The sequence below is a fragment of the Manis pentadactyla genome, chromosome 8 (assembly GCF_030020395.1).
Source record: "Manis pentadactyla isolate mManPen7 chromosome 8, mManPen7.hap1, whole genome shotgun sequence".
NCBI classification, from domain to species: Eukaryota; Metazoa; Chordata; class Mammalia; order Pholidota; family Manidae; genus Manis; species Manis pentadactyla.
Window position 1 is genome coordinate 125,409,255 of NC_080026.1, and position 17,730 is coordinate 125,426,984.

Sequence of the window (17,730 nt, forward strand, 5' to 3'; positions counted from 1 at the left end):
TGTATTGTCTGTAGCTGCTTCTGGGCTATAATCACAGTTGAACAGTTACAACAGAGAACATTTGGCTGACAAAGGCTAAAATATTTACTGTTTTGTCTTTTACAGCAAAAGTTTGCTTTAGGTTAGTCACACAAACTGTTCAAGTCTTCTATTTCTTAGCTTTTTAAACATCTTATTCATTGGTTTCATCTGTAGAGCATTTCCTCAAGATGGTTAGTAAGGTCCCTGAGGGTTATAATTCTCTCTCTCTCTCTTTTTTTTGTTAAATGAAAACTGAATTTTCTATCAGGTTAACTGGGCACAAGACTTACTTCAGCGAGTCTCAATGTGTTCATTCATGCCACTTCTACGGCTACTGCGTAGAAGGCATGCAGACTGCATTAGGGGCCCGCATTTATCATCCCTCCTTGTATCCCAGTCCTTTGCAGTGTTACTTTCCAACGCTCTCCCGCCTTGAGACTGAGCTTGACCACATGACTTGCTCTGGCCTATAGGATAAAGAAAAGGTGGCTGTACTAGTTCTGAGCTTAGGCCTCAAGAAATCACGCACGTTTCTGCTTGCTCTCTTGTCCTGCTTCGCAGTGATGAAGATGTGGCTGGGGTGACCCGCTGGTCACTGAGGAGTGACGCGTGGAGCAAAGCAATCTCCAAACATGTCCACCACCAAACTGCCTCTGATTCAGCAGAAAGCAGTGACCCCCCAGACAACCCTGCAGAGCCATGAAAAATGATAAATGTTCATTGCTCTAAGTTTGGAATAGTGTATGAAGCAGCAATAACTAATTGACTTAAGAGTTCCCTGTCTGAAAATATTTCCTACTGATACTTAACATTTCCTTGGAATCTTAAAGAATGAAAAAGTTGCAATTTTGATAGTGACCTGGTTTTCATGTGACTATACTCTTAAAGGTAATGCACATAGATATCCCTCATCAGCCAAATCTCAAAAGAAATTAATCAATAAAAGTTCAGTGAGTACCCACTATGTGCTCATCAATGAGATTTTTGAAAGATACAAAAATCATAGTTTCTAATATTAGTGAACTTATGACTCTGTGATGGGAGGTGAAACAAAATGTGAGGTAATGTGCATATAAGGATAACTGAGTCCCAAAATCCACAGAAACTTTAAGTTTTGGTTAAAACATGGTGCTTGGATCATGTGTTTACCTGTGTATCTTCACAAAACCCCCAAAAGAGCAAGAGAGGAAAAACTGCAGACAAGAGATGTTAACACAGCTTTGGAAGCTAGAAAGTAAATGAAAGACATAAGCAAAGCAGAGGGACCTGAAACTTCTCTGGAGGGGAGATGGCAGCCAGGGGCTAGCAGGGAGGCCCCAGGTACCACGGGAGGCAGGATGAAGGCTGAGGCTGTCAGCAGGAGCCCGGGAGGACAGCCTTTATGGGAAAGAGCCAAGCCTCCATTCTGCCCCTGCCCTTCTTCTCTCAGGATCCTGACTCACCGGTACCAGCTAAATATGACATGAGGTGCCATGCCAACCAGGAGGATCTTCACCCTGCCCAGGTCCTTACTAATTTCTCATGTTGCTTGGTTGCCTCGCACATCTTTGGCACATATATGCCCGTGGTCCTTCCAAGATGATAGATTCGGAATGACAATTACTCTGAACAGTACCTAGAACAGTGTCTGCCACCTGCTGAAAGATGCTTAGGAAATTAATGACAACAAACAGAATGTTAATGAGCTGCTCTAATGCTAAGTCCAGGGAGGCTCTATGACACATCAGCAGACCCTCCCTGACGAAGCTACCAATTAGAGCCAGACTCTAACAGTGAGAATGCCTTTAAAGCTCAGGAAAGTAAAGACATGGGTGAGGCCCTGAGCCTCAAAAGTAAATGACAAATTAAATTCATGAATCTGTATGAGCATTTGAGTGTTCACATGGCTTCTATATGAACACCTTATATATGAAAACTAGGGAGAAGAGACTATTTAAACCATTTTAAAAGAGTCACTAGAGATGTGCTTCCCACAAAGTAACACCACAAACATGCTGACCTACTTCCGGCAGTGCTGTGTACCCTTGCCTTCTAACTCTCTATACTCCTTCAATTCATGGGTCAGCATGAGGTATAGTTGCCACTCAAAGGATTATAAAGAAGAGTAACACCTGGCTTGGGGAGTTCCTACTCCATGAAGGTCTCCAAGGTGCTGGGGTGCAGTCGCAAGGCTGTGGGGGGGGGTAAGCCTGGGACAGGAGCACCAGGCCCATTCTGTGGTTGGCCGTCCTATGAAAGCCCAATGCCCGGTGCTCCTGTGGCCCACTCCCCTGTGCAGCATGTTCCTGGAAATGTCATGCTCAGATCGACCTGGTCACTGACCTTGGCAGAACTCATTTGCAAAGGCAGCTGTGACTGCCTCTTAAAGCAGAAAAACCCATCCAGCATTCCATTCTCGGATATGAAGCCTGAAAGGAATGCTAATCAGCACATTGCATTTTTTCCCCTTTTTGGAAATGAATGGCATTTTAGAGATAAGTCTTGCTAAATTGATACCCTATCACCCCTACCTTTAACGCATGTTAATGATGGAGAAGTACACGTCAAGTCAGAATCTAGTCTAAAATAGAAGGCTGGGTATCTCATATGACTAAATTACCATTAATTGTACCAAACACTGGCTCTAAGCATATCCTTTTAAGCAGTAAGTAGTAAATCACTGTTATCAATGTCTTATTGCATCCATGATCATCCACCTAGCTAATGCTTTCAAGGTGTGCCAGGAGAGAAAGGACAGGACGGTGTGATCTGACTAAAGAGAGACAGATGAGCAGGTCAAAGCTTTGTTACCTTAAAGCATCAGGGACCCAGCTACAAGAACAAGAGACAAAATTAAGTACGGTTAAACTTGATTTCATTATATATCCTCTCAAAATAGCCTTCTGTTTAAAAGAACAGGTCATTGAAATATATATTGTCAATAGTCCCAATGACGAGTACTTTTAAAACTATGCAAAGTCATGAAACCTCTCCCATTCCAAATATAAGGTGCGCCTGTTTTTGAGTCTCAGAATAATCTGCCAACTTTCAATTTAATTATGGCTGAGATTCAAGCCAATTGTTGAATGTTCTAGGGATACACTTTCCATAGATTCCAGCTGGCAGCATGTGGGAACACTCCAGATACCTTAAAAATATGCCATGGAGTGAGAAGGAAGAAAAATTTTGAAAATATTTCATTTCTTTCCAGTTTGACCATGAAAAATATAACCACACATATGATTACTCTGCTTACTTACAATCTCTCTGTCATGTAAGATTTTCTAAAACCTACTCTGTCTTTCCTGTAAATCAAAACTAAAATCCATTCATTTTTCAGTGCAAGGAAAACAGGGCTTCAAATTTATTCCAATAGAGAGCCATCTTGAGGTATCCTAATTTTATCTCTAAGACCCCTTCAGTCAGGAAAAGACATCGAATCACAGTTTCCAACTCTAAATATCAGTAATACATTAATACTAATTAATATGCACAGAGTCATTAAAATGCATAGTCTATCTTCCAGGAGAGCCAGAGAGCATCAAAGAATCTGTTTGTAAATAGCATGTGATATTAGACTTTGGAAAGGATGGAGAGGAAAAAGTTGGAATAGGGTTCTTGGCTTACTGCTCACACAGGGCCACTGTCAGCCTTAAATTTTAAAATCTGATGTTTGTCAACTTTCATCTTCCCAGTACATTTCTAAGGCAGATCAATAAAGAAAACAAAACCGCATTTCCAGATTTTACAATCAGCATTGTCTTTCAAAATCACGTTCATTAACAGGAGGACATTTTATGGCAGAAGAAGCCATAATGCATTATTTACCAGTCACAGAGTAAGCCAGCCTTCAGGTCCTTTGTAGCTCTCAACAAGCGTGAACATGTGAGGTGCAGCACACCTCGGCTCCCCAGTCCCACCCTGGGTAGGAAGGCAAACCTTGGTAAAGCCAGAAGAGCAGAGAACTCAGACGTGAAGGTGGAAGAGCACAGACTGAACCTGCCTTGCGTGGAATTACCCCCCAGCCTACTCTTCAGACACCAAAATAAATGACAATCTCTTGTCTTAAGGGGTCTAGTATCAACAGAAGCACATGAATTGACGCAGTCTACTGGTTTCAGCGGAGTAGTGGGCAAGACTGCTGGGCTGCCTCTGAGACAGCGGTGTTGGCTGTCGACCCCCAGGGATGCCGAACAGGCTGAGCTGGGTCCCTCCTGAAGCCAGCCTCCACAGGGGGCAAACTCTCCCACAAACACAACTGCAGGGGAAGCCTTCTAGGGACAGCATCCACACTTAAAACACCCAGAGTGCCCCCCACACGGGCACAAAAACAGTATAGCAAAAGCAGGCAAAGAATCCATCTTGAAGCTCTTTTAACCCAGAGGCACTGTTATAGAAACGAGGTACGAAAGAAAAAGGGGGAGCAGAAATGGGACACAGATGTCCCCCACAGTCACTGAGGATTCCTTTTAAAATTCTTGGACAGACCAACCTACCTAAACTTAATTTACTTTAGCTGGACTCCTGATACAAAACAATTATTTCCATTTTAAAATCCCATTATATTAATAATACCTTTAAATGTGTTGATAGATAAGATACGCATTTTATACAAACATATGTTGTGCACAAAATAGATTAGAATGTTAACAGAATAAATGTAAAACTGCTCTAAACAATGGAAAAGTCCCTGCATCTCTCCCCATCTTTAAAGATAGCGAATCTGCTGAGCTGATAAAACGGACTGTCAAACCAACCTCGGTTGTCTTCGACGATGTGATGAGGGTCCATGAGTTCAGTCTGTTCCCAGGTCATTTATTTACATGCACAAAGCTCAAATATTTCAGCTTTTCTTTACAAGGTGGCCGGCACACAGAAGGGCCGCATCTGCTCCTCAAAGGAAAGGCCTGGGCTCTGGCTTCCCTCCCAGGAGTTTGTGGGCTGAGTTGGACTCAGGAGAGGGGTGTGCCACCCAGAGGGTGTGCCACCGTGAGCTCAGGAAGAATGAGGAGTTTCCTGCATAATTGCAGCTGGTTCCTCAAGGACAGAATCCTCGTGTCCTATTCTCTCCACTGTCTCCTAATGAATCTAAAGACCACCCTCATACCACACCTGCAGAAAACTGTCCTTTCTGGGAAGCCACCACTAAAACACATCCAGAATGTTCCTGGGATTTTCCTCCACTCTTCCCAGTCCACAATCCAGATTTTGGTCATTGTCATTTCACAAGAACTCAAACACATGAGACAAAGAAAGAAAAGGATCGATTTTTCCAAGCCTTCTTGCTCTTCTTTTCACTTAATGAATTATCATCTCACCAGATAGGCTCTTTATTATACTTTTTAAAAAATACTAGGATTTAACAAAAATACTATAACTTGGGGAAGCTTCTTTTCCTATCAGCCTGGCTTGTTCATGGCTTTGGATGTTGTTTCCTGACAAAACACTGCTATGAGGCAAGTTGCAGACTTTGAGCCCTTTTATATTATTAGGCAGAGGCTGCCCGAAAACAATGACCTCATCCGGAAAGGCTCAGGAAAGAGGCATTTTTTCCCTTAGTCAGTAATGCCCTGACGCTGGGTTGGATTACCTGCCACCCACTGTCCAGTTTTCCTTTCAGTTATTTTTGAACACCAAGGCGTTTGCAAATTAGAAACATTAGGAAGACACAGTTTCAATGGGAAAAGACACTTAGGACAAGTAGTCCCCAGCATCAGACACATTTATTGGCTAAGAAGCAGAAGGAAACTGGCATAATTGTTTTAAGTGTGAGAGTAAATCATTTAATTCTTGCAATAAAGACATAAGCATCAGCATCTATTCTGAAATATTAATTTATTATAAGGCCCATAATCCAACCATTCAAAGGAAAGACTGTACGATCTCACTGTTTAATATAATTTTTAATTAATTGAATGTTCCCAGATTATTCTCTTCCCTATCCAGGTGGCTTTTTTGTTTTGTTTTGAAATGGCTCTGGGGATAGCCAGACTCCTGGGTCACCCCATCCTCCTCTAGTCCAGGCCACTGCCTAGAACCTTGTGCCCCTGATAAAGTCCTCCTGACTTGGCTGAAGCACCAGGCGCCAGACAAAGGATCACAACTGGACTGTTCATTGATAAAATGCTTGGCATTTGCAGAGCTGTCATATGTTAGCTTATGCCAAAAGGTCAGTCCCATTTATTGAAATCTTCTGATTACGCCTAATGCATAGCATTCTCCTGACAGTGAGCTCACAGTTTAGCCTGAACATATTTTTGTTAGTGTCTCGGGAGTCTTTCCATAAGGAGGGAACAGAAGTCTTTTATAGTTTTTTTTATTGCCATTAGCCCTCATTTCAAGTGTAATGGAAGCTAGTTTCTCATACTCCCTTGAAATCTCACATTATCATTCCCACCCGATTTTAAATGAAAGGGAAAAGAAACTGTGTATAGGGATGCAGATATTTTCTGGGTCTAAAACAAGATCCTAGTGTAAAAACTACTTGTGTTGGTTTCTTGTCTTTTACAGGGGGCGGGGTTGGGAGTGTGTGTGTGTTAGGGGGAAATCCAGTATTGAATCTCTGACTTTTGAACAGTTTTCCAAAAAAGTAGCCCCTTCTTAGTCATAGTCCTCCAAACTGGACTTCTGTTTGGTGATTTATTAGCCTCCAGAAACCAATTGCTTAAAAATTGTTTAAAATGAGCAACTGTTTTCTAGTTAAATGGCTGTGGTATTTCTAAAATGTCATTTTAAAATCAGAGTTACTGCTGTGTGTTATTTAGCTCATGTTACTCAGTCATCTTAGGGACCTAGAACAGAAGTCTTTCCCTCAGAACTCCTCAGAACTCTTCATAGAAAAGCAATTATCAGTCAACATAATTAATAAGTAAAAAATACTTTAAATTGCATATTCACATATTTGAGAAATGCTCGGTTAAACATTGTTAAACAGGTTTCTGAACCCTGGACTTTTCAGAGACATTATTATGCATGTGCGCCTTGTAATTCTTTAAGAGGAGAATAAGCTAAGAAGCATTTCCTGAATTTATTTGGCCAGAGAAACCACCCCCAGGATAAATATTAACTTAGCACAAATGGAAAACACTGCTCTAAGATAGTAGAAGGCTGGAAGAGATTTTAGAGATAATTTACTTCTTTTTGTCAAAGATGAGAAATCTTAAAGTCAGAGGAATTTAGGGACGTGCCCAAGGCCACACAGAATGTAGAAGAAGGACAATTCTGCCTGGCAACATTCAGTTCTGCTATTTGGGGGCTACAATAGGCCAACATGCTTGGCTGTGTGTGTAAGTAAGGTATGGTCCCCAGGAATGCTGCTATGCCCTGGTAACATAGATGCTGTGTGTTCTTAGGTAAACGGCACATCTTACCACAGATTATGTTAAAAGACATAGCCTAGGAGATGAAGCCTACCTTAATGTAATTTATGACAGAGCTGAAAGAGAAAAATAGCAGATATCAGTAACAAAACATGCAAAAGGCCCTGGCCTCATCTTTTAAACTAAGCAGAAGAGACAGACACTTGAAGCAAATTTAATTCCATAGAAAAATGATTTCACTGGGAAAGATAAAAACTAAATTTCCTAAAAGGTCATATTCAATAAGGAAGAAGACCCTTCCAGACATAACTAAAAAGGCACAGGAAAAAATAGCTAGGTACAGATTCATCATTTTTCTTGAACTGGCATTCCAATAACATTCAGTTATAAGCCCAGATCATTGACACCAACACAAGCTCAGCTATGTGACTCCACGGGAAAGATCAATTTCAAGAACTAAAAAAACCTGTAGTTCACCACACACTTAAACAGAAAGCACTCTTGATGATTGCTTAACCTAGAAACAGTCTTTATAGCACACAGCTATCTCTGCTATTAGACCAGGTTGCTGTTTATGATTTCTAAGTGGGTCCCATATAATTATTTTATAACTTGAAATGAAATTTTATGGACTTTATGAAGATAACATCAATGCCCGTTATGTATGCTCACTATATATCTGAGCTTCATAAACTGCAAAGAGAACAGCCTCATTATCATTTAAAGCTCACATTTACTAAGGGCTCACTCTGCAGACACTGAACAAAGATTCTTTCATTGATTTCTTATAACCTTCTGAGGCAGGTATCGTCATTATCTCCATCTTAAAGATGAGGTAACTGAAACAGAAAGAAGTTAAAGCGATTGTCCAAGGTCACTCCTCTAACAAGAGATACTTGGATGTAAGCAGTCTGAATCAGAGACCATGCCCAGGAAGCTAAAAAACCCTCAAGAATATAAGCAGCTTTGGGTGAATCACTAAATGAGGAAGGTGCCAAAGCCATCTCTATGCCTGAAATAAGGGTGGGGCCATCCAAGAAAGGAGTTCAGCAGTACAAAAAGTGAGTGTGTTTTTTGCAAAAAGTCTAAATACTGAAGACTGTATGGGAGAAAGGGTGTCATATATTGACTTCAAAGGAATCATTTTTCTGAGATGTGTTCTAGTCTCATGAGGTTGTTCTTAATTAATCTCAGTTGAAAAGAGACTGAGCTGATGGGTAATAGCTGTCTCTGCAAAGGTTGCAGCAACGGAAGACCCATCATGGCAGACTACTACCCCACCTCATGCTCCACAGAGGGCACAACTCCATGTTTAAGTTGGAATTGCCATCCAAAACATACCAGATCAGGAAGAGGCAAAAGACCCAACTTCTTGACCTGGTCCTATTGCTAATTCAACAATGATGGCAAATCACCAAACTCTCTTCTAAATCTGCGCATTGGGCCAGTAATACCTGCTCTACCTACATCAGAAGAAGTGAGAGATAACAAGAGTCCATCCATATTTTCTATAAATTCTTTTTCTTTGCTTTTCCTCTCTTTCTTTCTCTCCCTCTTACACTTTCTCTTTTCCCTTTTCTTGGGGGTGGCCTGGGACTCATATTTGTCAAAAATTCTCCAGCACACAGAAACCAGACACCCTACACCAAGGAAGAAGCTGGATGAGGATAGAGTAGCTAGTACATGGGAATCCATCATCTGAGGGTTTGTCTCTGCCTGCTTTCAACTTTCATTTCTTCTAAGAAGATCATCTACTTACTCCAGCAAAGCAAGTTGGGCTAGTCTGCAACTATCTGCACCACAACTTTATAAATCTAGTCAAAAATTTAAAAACAAAACTGTAGGGAAAATGGAAGTTGCCAGGGCCAGGATCCTCACCTGACCCTAATCTACTTGCCCACTGCCCACATGCAATGATGTAACTGGCCTACTGCGTAGGCGCATGTTTGCACATGTGTTGGCAATGCACCATTATTGTCTGTGTTGCCATATAAAGAGCTCTGCCCAGTGCTCTCCCCGGAGGCAGACAGGGAGACAGATTGCAGACTAGCACAGTGAGGATGTGAATCTAGCACTTGACCTACCGCCATGAGAATAAAGCTTGGTATAAACCCTTTTACCCACAACATTCTGTTGTTATTATTCAGTCTCACCAAACCCAGAGTGAACTTGCCCAGATCTGAAAACCTCTGGCAAAACAAAAACAAAAATCTTTTTACTATGTTCCACATTCAAGAGAATAAGTCTAGTTAAAGGGACTTTAAATGGTAGAGCAAAACAACAGCATGCATTACACCTTTCAAAGTAAGTCAACACTGATGATGCCTTGTTAACCCTTATAGGGATCCTAAAAACCAACCCCTGAGTCAAGGGCAAAATTTGCCTTTAGCAGGCAAATCTCTCTCCCAGACAGTTGCCTGTGGATGCCTCATGTTCTACTCCTTTGAGCACACAGACACAGAGGGCATGGAAGCTACAGGGAGCCTCTCCATCATTGAGTCCAGTTGTTTTCAAGCTCATATACAGAATAATCAGGCTTTTCAGGGATTGACGAGGGGAAGAGGGAGAAGGGTTGACTCTGGGCTCCACCCCAACTTCCACCAGAGAAACTGCAGCTTTTCTGCTTCATTTCCTGTGCTTCCAGATCAGCCTTTATTTGAAGAAAGTGTTCCATAGCTAAAAACAAACATACGCTTTGAAAAATTTCCATCCCGCCCAATCCTTTCATTTTACAAAAGAGGAAAATGAAGGCCAGTGAGAGTTAGTGACTAGTCCCAGAAAGAGTGAGTGGCCAAGACAGGGTTATGACCAGTCACAGGCTTTGAGCAACATGCTCCTATGTAAGCACTGTCCCCAAATTGCCAAGCACATAGCCTCCAATGAAAACGCCGCTGACCCCGCTGTGGATGTGCTCAGGTCTATCCACTGCGGCTCTTACCAGAACTGCCCAGCCCTCCAGGGCAGGCTTGCAGTTCAATGGTAGTGGTGTTCTAATTCTTGTTTTAACATTTTTAAAGTACTAGATAGAGAGGTCTGGGGCAGGAAAGTAGCAAAAGCCCCTGCTAATTTAAGATGAAAAATGAAAACCTTCTGAAGTTTAATGTCACTAAATAGAAAATAATATTTGGTTGATAAAAGTTGAATTTACACACAAGTTAGGACAGAAGCAGGATCTGTCCTGTTCATGGTAACCTTTACTCTTAAAGTTTTGTTAATTAGCAAATCACAGCTGAGCTCTGTGCGGGGGTCTAACCCTAGATGCCACTCTAGGTACTCATCACAAGTACCTGGGTACTCATCACAAGTACCTAGCCTCTGCAGTTAAGTCTGGCATTGCATTCTGTATAAATACCACTGTTGCTGGCTCCAAGAAGGTGTAAAATGTTTTGTAAAATGGGATGAAACCAAAATGGGAAGAACAAGACCTGATAAATTAGAATGGGCAATCCCAGCTCTCCCTAGGGTCTCCTTTAAAGAAACTCCTAAAATGATCCCAGGTGCTGTGCAATAGGTGAGTAATCTAAGCAAGTTATTTTACGTATATGTGCCTTGGTGTTCTCACCTGTAAGATGGGGATAATTAGAGCACCTACCTTATGAGGTGCTGAGAATTTAAGTAAAAAGTTCCTGGTAAGAGTAACCTCTTTATAAATGTCAAGTCATCACTGTTGTTGTTACTCTTCTTCTTTAAAAGAAAAACCACATTATTTAAGTACCAGACAGAAATACCAGGGGCAGGAAAGCAGAAGCCCTGCCATTTTAAGATGAAAAATGAAATGAAATTGTCCTGAGTTAATGTAAATCAATGGAAAACAATAACTGCTTGATACAAGTGGAATTTCCAAACTAGTTGGATCAGTCGGGTTTGTCACCTGTTCTAGAGCCTGGCTACTCAGAGCCGACCTGGAGCCTCAGCACCACCAGCACCTGGGCACTTGGTGCAGCACTTCAGCACCCGCCCCACTCCCACCTGCTGAATTAGAATCTGCCTGGAAAGATCTCCAGGGCATTTATGTGCATATTAAAATTGGAGAAAGGCTGCTTTATGGCATATGCTTAGATTTTAGTGTTTGTAAGTTAAAGGAATAATATCTCCTTCTCCATCCATTATCTTAAATTCTATACTCCTTTGCAGTAGTCCTCATGTTAGTTTCAGCTAATCTGAATCTTAAAAGCAGATGCTCCTTTTATGGGACAGAATAATACTTTGGGAGGGCATGCAAGCAACGAAGTCGCCTCTTGTTAGTAATGTACATGATTTTAAAAAGTCATCATCATGATCATCCATCAATGGTTAACATTTGCTGAGCTCTTAAAATATGCAAGAATTAATGCAAGGTGCTTTCCATATGTTCTCACTGAATACTTACAGTAGTACCCTTTTGAGTGGGTATTACTATCCCCATTTATAGATGAGGGAACTGAGGTTCAAAGAGGCTACATCATTTTCTCAAGGCCAAGTGGAATGCAGAAAAAGACCCTTCTTAAACCTACTCTCTTTCTACAAATTAATCTCTACAACATCAAAATCCTGTATCTGTAAGCAATGATTTTCCTTTTAGATAAGGAAAACTAAGATACACAGTGAGTGGATGAACTATGTAGCATCAACAGTCTGAGACTTAGGTCCAAACTAGGCCCATCAGAATTCAAGTCTTTCAAATTAAAGAATTCTGTGGCTGGAGATGCCATGATAATGCAACGGCAGTAAAGAGATGGGAAAGAACCACATCAATGAAAAGAAGGGTTTCCGTTCATGAAACTTTGCACTTCAATCCTAGTCTCTGCAGTGGACGGTTTATCAGGGTGTCAGATACCTTGGCCGACCAGAACTTGCAGGTTTTTAATGCCATCACCCGGGGCAACTGGTCCTTATCACACATCTCAGCTAACATCCTACATGGTGTTATTCGTGCACACCTGTGAAACCCTCCCAAGTACAGCCTCTCTGATTTCCCTCACTAGATCTCTATCCAACATGGATGTTCAAAAAGTTCAGAACTCAGCAAAGTTAATCAAAATCTTTCCTTGATAGCACGAGTGTCATAAAGTCAAAGATACAGGTCTTCCACTCTTGTCCCCAGCCCCAGTGAACACCTTCCCTCTCCTTCCCTGAGGGCGGCAGGAAGACAATCGGGATTTGTTGGCTTAAGCTTCTGTGTTAGTTTGTGAGGGCTGTCACAGCACAATAATACCACAGACTGGGTGCTTAAACAACAGAAATCAATTTTTTCACAATTCTGGAGGCTTGAAGTCCAAAACCAAGGTGTTGGCAGGTGTGGCAAGGCCCCCGTCCTCAGCTCGCAGATGGCTGCCCTCCCACTGTGTCTTCACACAGTCATTCCCCTGCACGTAAACGTGTCTGGTGTCTCTCTTTGTGTCCAAATGGCCTCTTCTTAGAAAGTCGCCACTCCTATTAGATTACGGCCCACCCTAATGAGTCCATTTTAACTTAATCACATCTTTACAGGCCCTATCTCCAAATACAGGCACATTCTGCCATACCAGGGGATGGGGGTAGGCCTTCAACATATGAATTTTGGGAGGGCACAATTCAGCTCTTAACAGATGCTGAATGGACCTTTCCATCCATTATCACCAAATGCTGAGGCCACACTGAGGCTGTCTCGTCCAGTCCAAGTTCGCCATGATCTGAATCTCTCAGGCCCAAGACTCAGAGCCCTCTGGACAAGGAAGGAAGAGAACGGAGTCCAGGTCAGACCCTTTCTTTTCTGGTCTATGCGATCAGAGTAAAACAATTCTCAGGTTCCCTACCCACCAGCAACAGCCCATCCTCTTCCCTGCCGCCACTCAGCACCAGCTCATGTGAGGTCACTTGGAGGTGGGTTTTTAAAAAAAATTTGAGTAGCACTTACAAAACAGTCTGAGTCACAGACATGAACAGTTACTAAAAAGTACAACCTGGAATGAAGAGCTGGAGTCTGGCAGCCTGCAAGGCCGCTTGTGGCCTGGGGCAAAGCTCCTGAGCAGTGAGGAGATGCGGCCTAGGGAGCTGGCACGGGGCTCCCAGGACAGCCGTCCTGTGCAGCAGGACAGCCAGGAGGCAAGAGCCAGCCCCGGCCCGCCCACTCAGTGCCCGGGCAGCGGCACTAGCAAATGTCAGCGAGTAGGAGGGAGGAAAACTAGCACAGTGCGAACATGTCAGGAGGTGCTGGGTTCTCACAGGGCGTGTGCCGACGGCTTCCAACGGCGACCTAGACGTTATGTGTGCCTGTGCATCTAAGCCATGATACAATAGGAGCGGCCAGACAAAAGTGAGGGTGACATTTACTATTAAAAAACCCCGACACGCACCATGCAGTCTAATAAACCTCATTAATTTAGATTGCCCTTATTTTCAATTTTAGTAATGCAGCTATTCTTTCCATCATAAATTTTTTAAGTTGGTTCTCAAGACCTTTTCAGATTAACATAAAATTCTGTAATCTTCCTTGGGGGTTTTAAAAGATCTTTTTGCCATTTCATTTGGTATATGATAAGTGCTTTAAGTAAAAAATTATTTTAGGTCAATATATTATTAAATGTACTGAAGGGTATATTTTAGAGACTTCTTGCACTTGCAGATGCCACAACTCTAGAGGAAAATTACACCATCAAGGAAGCAGAAGGAAAAATTAATCTTCCAAATACAAATTTCCTTACTAAGCTCCCTATTCATTCATTAACACATGTGAAGAAACAACAATCACTATATATTTAAGGAAAACAAATAGCACAAAATGAGACCAAGATGAAAATACAAACACATGATTCTAGAGAAAACATACAATTCATGTAACAGAAAATGACCTAAATAAAAACTCAAATTCAATTCATATCTTCTAAGGCATTTGAGAACACACTCTATCCTCAGATGAAATAAAAATAGGAAAAGAAAAATAAGTTAAACAAGCAATCAGAGAAAAAACGTCTTGGGAAATGAAAAATGATTGTGAAAACAAAAAATTCAATAGGATAGAAGAAAATATCAAAAAGATCTCTAAGAAGGTAGAGTAAAATAAAAAAGAGATTGAAAATATGAAAGAAGAAGTGAGAGATGGAGGACATCCAACATCCAATGAGTCCAGAAAAAGAGAACAAAGAAAGTAGAGGGAAGAAAGTAATAGAAGAAAATTTCCCAGTCCTGAATAATGGACACAGATCTCCATAGGGAACAGGCAAATTGGGTGCCGAATAGGATGAAGATAAAAACAAACAGCAAGACATATCCTGGTGGAATTTCAGAACTCTGAGGGCACAGAGATCTACAGAGAGATCAAGAGTATCCATCAGAGACCAAATCAGGTAACCGCACAAGGAAGACAACAGAAGCTGCCATCAGACTTGGCGTCTCCGCTCTGGATGTCAGAAGACAGTGGAACAAAGCCTTTCGACTTTTAAGGAAAATGCAGCTTTGAATCTGAGTATCTATACCAGGTCAATAAGCATGTGGGTAATATAAGACATTTTCAGACATGCAAGGATTCCATTTACCTCCCATGCACCACCCTCAGTGAAAGATGTTACTTGAAGATTGACTAAAAAAGAAGGAAAAGTGAATCCTAAAACATAAAGCTATTCTAGATTCCAAGAAAATGTAGAATTAATTTAAAAATAAAATGGCAGGGGGTGGGGAGGGTGGTCTCACAATGATAGCTATGCAACAGATATAAAAATCAGTAAGCTCAAACTAGAATGTGGTCAGAGGGTTCCAAGAAAACATCTTCAAGTAAGTATGTGTCATTCAACAACTTAGTATGATTAAGAGGATGACGAGCTTAGCAATGTTATTAATACATTCATATTGCTTAGCAAAAAAAAAAAAAAAGAATTGGAATTAAACACTTTACATAAATTAACAATCTGTAGAAAAAAATCATGGTCCAAATGAAGCAAACTAAAAAGTACCATAATTTTGAGTATAAAAAAAAAGACTTTCTTGGAAAGGGCCCTTTGATAAGGATGTTTTAATAATGCGTGAAACATTCTTAGAGCAAGACAGGTTTCATGCACAAAACAGTTCTCCTATAGGTCCAACCACATACCTGCTTCTGTAGTTAAGAATTCTTACACAGTTTTAATGTTATAAATGTTGTCTACTGGCTTTCAAATCTAAAAATTAACTTACAATAAATGAGAAAGCATGAAAGTTAGATTTAGAATACTATAAACCTGGACAATGTAAATGTAAGGTATAGCCGAGAGCAGTGAGAAGGCAGAAAATGTGAGTGGGAGAAGAAAAATGAGGTGGAGAGGTGATAATTCCCTCACTTTACATACAGGGAGTCAGGAGGTGTTCCCTAAATTCAGATTAAAAAATAGCAGCCCATAGTTATAAAGACAACCAAGAGTAGATTTAAATCTAATAAAAATCCAGAAAGTGAGTATTAAAACTAGTTAGGAGGAGTCGTTGAAAGAAATGCAAGTGCAAACATTATGTACAATTACAGTAGTACTCACCAGAAGTAAAAAAATGAACTTTCTAAAAACAGTTATGTCTGCTCTCAAAGGGCAACACAAGGGATCCCCGTGGTGATGCAATTGTTCTGTATCTTGCCTGAACCAATGTCAACGTGCTGGCTGTGGTTTTGTCCTACGGTATTGCAAGGTTCCAAGATATTGGGCACAATTCCAATACAAAACTAAGCAAAAAAGTTATTTTAAGGACTATATTCTTAATTCTACCAAGCTTAAAGATTTTGTTTTTTTACCAGCTTTATTGAGGTGTAGCTGACTAATAAAATTCTAAGATATTTAAAATGCACAATGTGATGAATTGATATACATACACATTGTAAAAGATTCCCCCATTGTTACATCCACCACCTCACATTTAATCTTTTTCTCTTTTCCCTTGGTGAGAAGGCATGAGATCTACTCTCCTTACCAAATTTCAATTATACATTGCAGGATTACCAATTATAGTCACCATGTTATATACTGGATCCTCAAATTATCTTATAATTGTAAGTGTGTGCCCTTTTCCTAAATTCTATTTCCTTACAACCCCCTGGGAATCACCAATATACTCCCTGATTCTGTGAGTTTGACTTTCTTCTTTTAGATTCCACATGTAAGTGATATCCTAATACATTTCTAGAGGCCTAAGCAATAAGGTAGTTCATTTCATATGAAGGATGCATCAGAGCACAAGGACAGATTCTCTTATGAAATATCATTGATAAAGTTCTACAAGAAACACTGCAAATGATGGCTGATATAAATTAAAGAAAACCTAGAGATATATGTCATATTTATGGATTTAAAGATTCAATATTAAGATGTTCATTTTCCTGAAGTTAATTTATGGATTCAGTATAACCCCGTTAACATTCTTAGAAGGTGTTTTAAAATAGAAATTAGATATAGAAATGTAAAGGGCCTAGGATGGCCTTTTTGAACAATCATGAAAATGAAAAAAGATGGAGGACTTACATGATTTAAAGACTTTCTATAAAACTACTAATCAAGACACTGGGATACTGGCATAATGAAAGATAAACTGATCAATGAAATAGAATAAAAATTCCAGAAACAAAACCATACATATATGATCAATTGATTTTCTACAAAGGCCCCAGTGCAATTCAATGAGAAAAGGAGGCTTTTCAACAAACGGTGCTACAACAACTGGATATGCATGTGGGGGAAAATGAACCTCAACCTCTACTTGACAGCATACACAAAAATTATTTTGAGATGGGTCACAGATGTAAACTTAAAATCGAAACCTATGAAGCTTTTAAAGAAAACATAGAATATCTTTGTTACCTGGGGTTAGGCAAAGATTTCTTAGATAGGATATAAAAAGTACATTCACCAAATAAATTATTCATCAAGATTAAAAGTTTCATTCATCAAAAGACACTATTAAGACAATAAATAGGTAAATCTCAGCAGGGAAAATAAGACTTTGCAAAACAAAATGAACACTGAAATTGTATTCAGAATATATATATATATATATATATATATATATATATAATATATATTAAAGTCCTACAATTCAATACGAAGACAGACAAAACAATTAAAAGGTGGCGGGGGAGGGGGGGACTTGAACAGGCACCCCACAAAGAAAGGTATGCAAATGATCCTTAAGCACATGAAAAAGTTCTCAAATAATTAGCCATCAGAGAAATGCTAATTACAATCATAATAAGATTCCACTACACCACATGAAAATACTAAATGTTGGTGAGGATGTGAAACAATTGGAACTCTAATACATTGCTCATGAGACTATAACATGGTATGACAATTTTGGGAAAAGGTTGGACATTTTCTTACAAAGTTAAACATACACCTGCCCATTGACCTAGCAATTCCCCACATCTAGATATTTATCCAAGAAAAAATGAAAACACAAATACATAAAAGGAGTTCTCCAAGAATGTTCACAGCAGCTTTAT

General features: G+C 40.3%; 1 protein-coding gene across 11 annotated transcripts in view; it reads right to left on the reverse strand.

Annotated features, from left to right (window-relative positions):
• Positions 1-17,730, reverse strand: part of ABLIM1 (actin binding LIM protein 1) — a 283,881-nt gene that overhangs the window by 195,785 nt on the left and 70,366 nt on the right. For 2 of the 11 annotated variants that reach the window (XM_057506370.1, XM_057506369.1), the window contains exon 1: positions 4,758-4,962. The exons of 1 other annotated variant lie outside the window; for it this stretch is intronic. In XM_057506370.1, the coding sequence (XP_057362353.1) occupies positions 4,758-4,815 (58 nt within the window). In that variant the 5' untranslated portion in view covers positions 4,816-4,962. Of the gene's footprint in view, positions 1-4,757; positions 4,999-17,730 lie in introns of those variants that run through there. 8 more of the 11 variants (XM_057506374.1, XM_057506371.1, XM_057506363.1 and 5 more) reach the window with 8 other exon arrangements.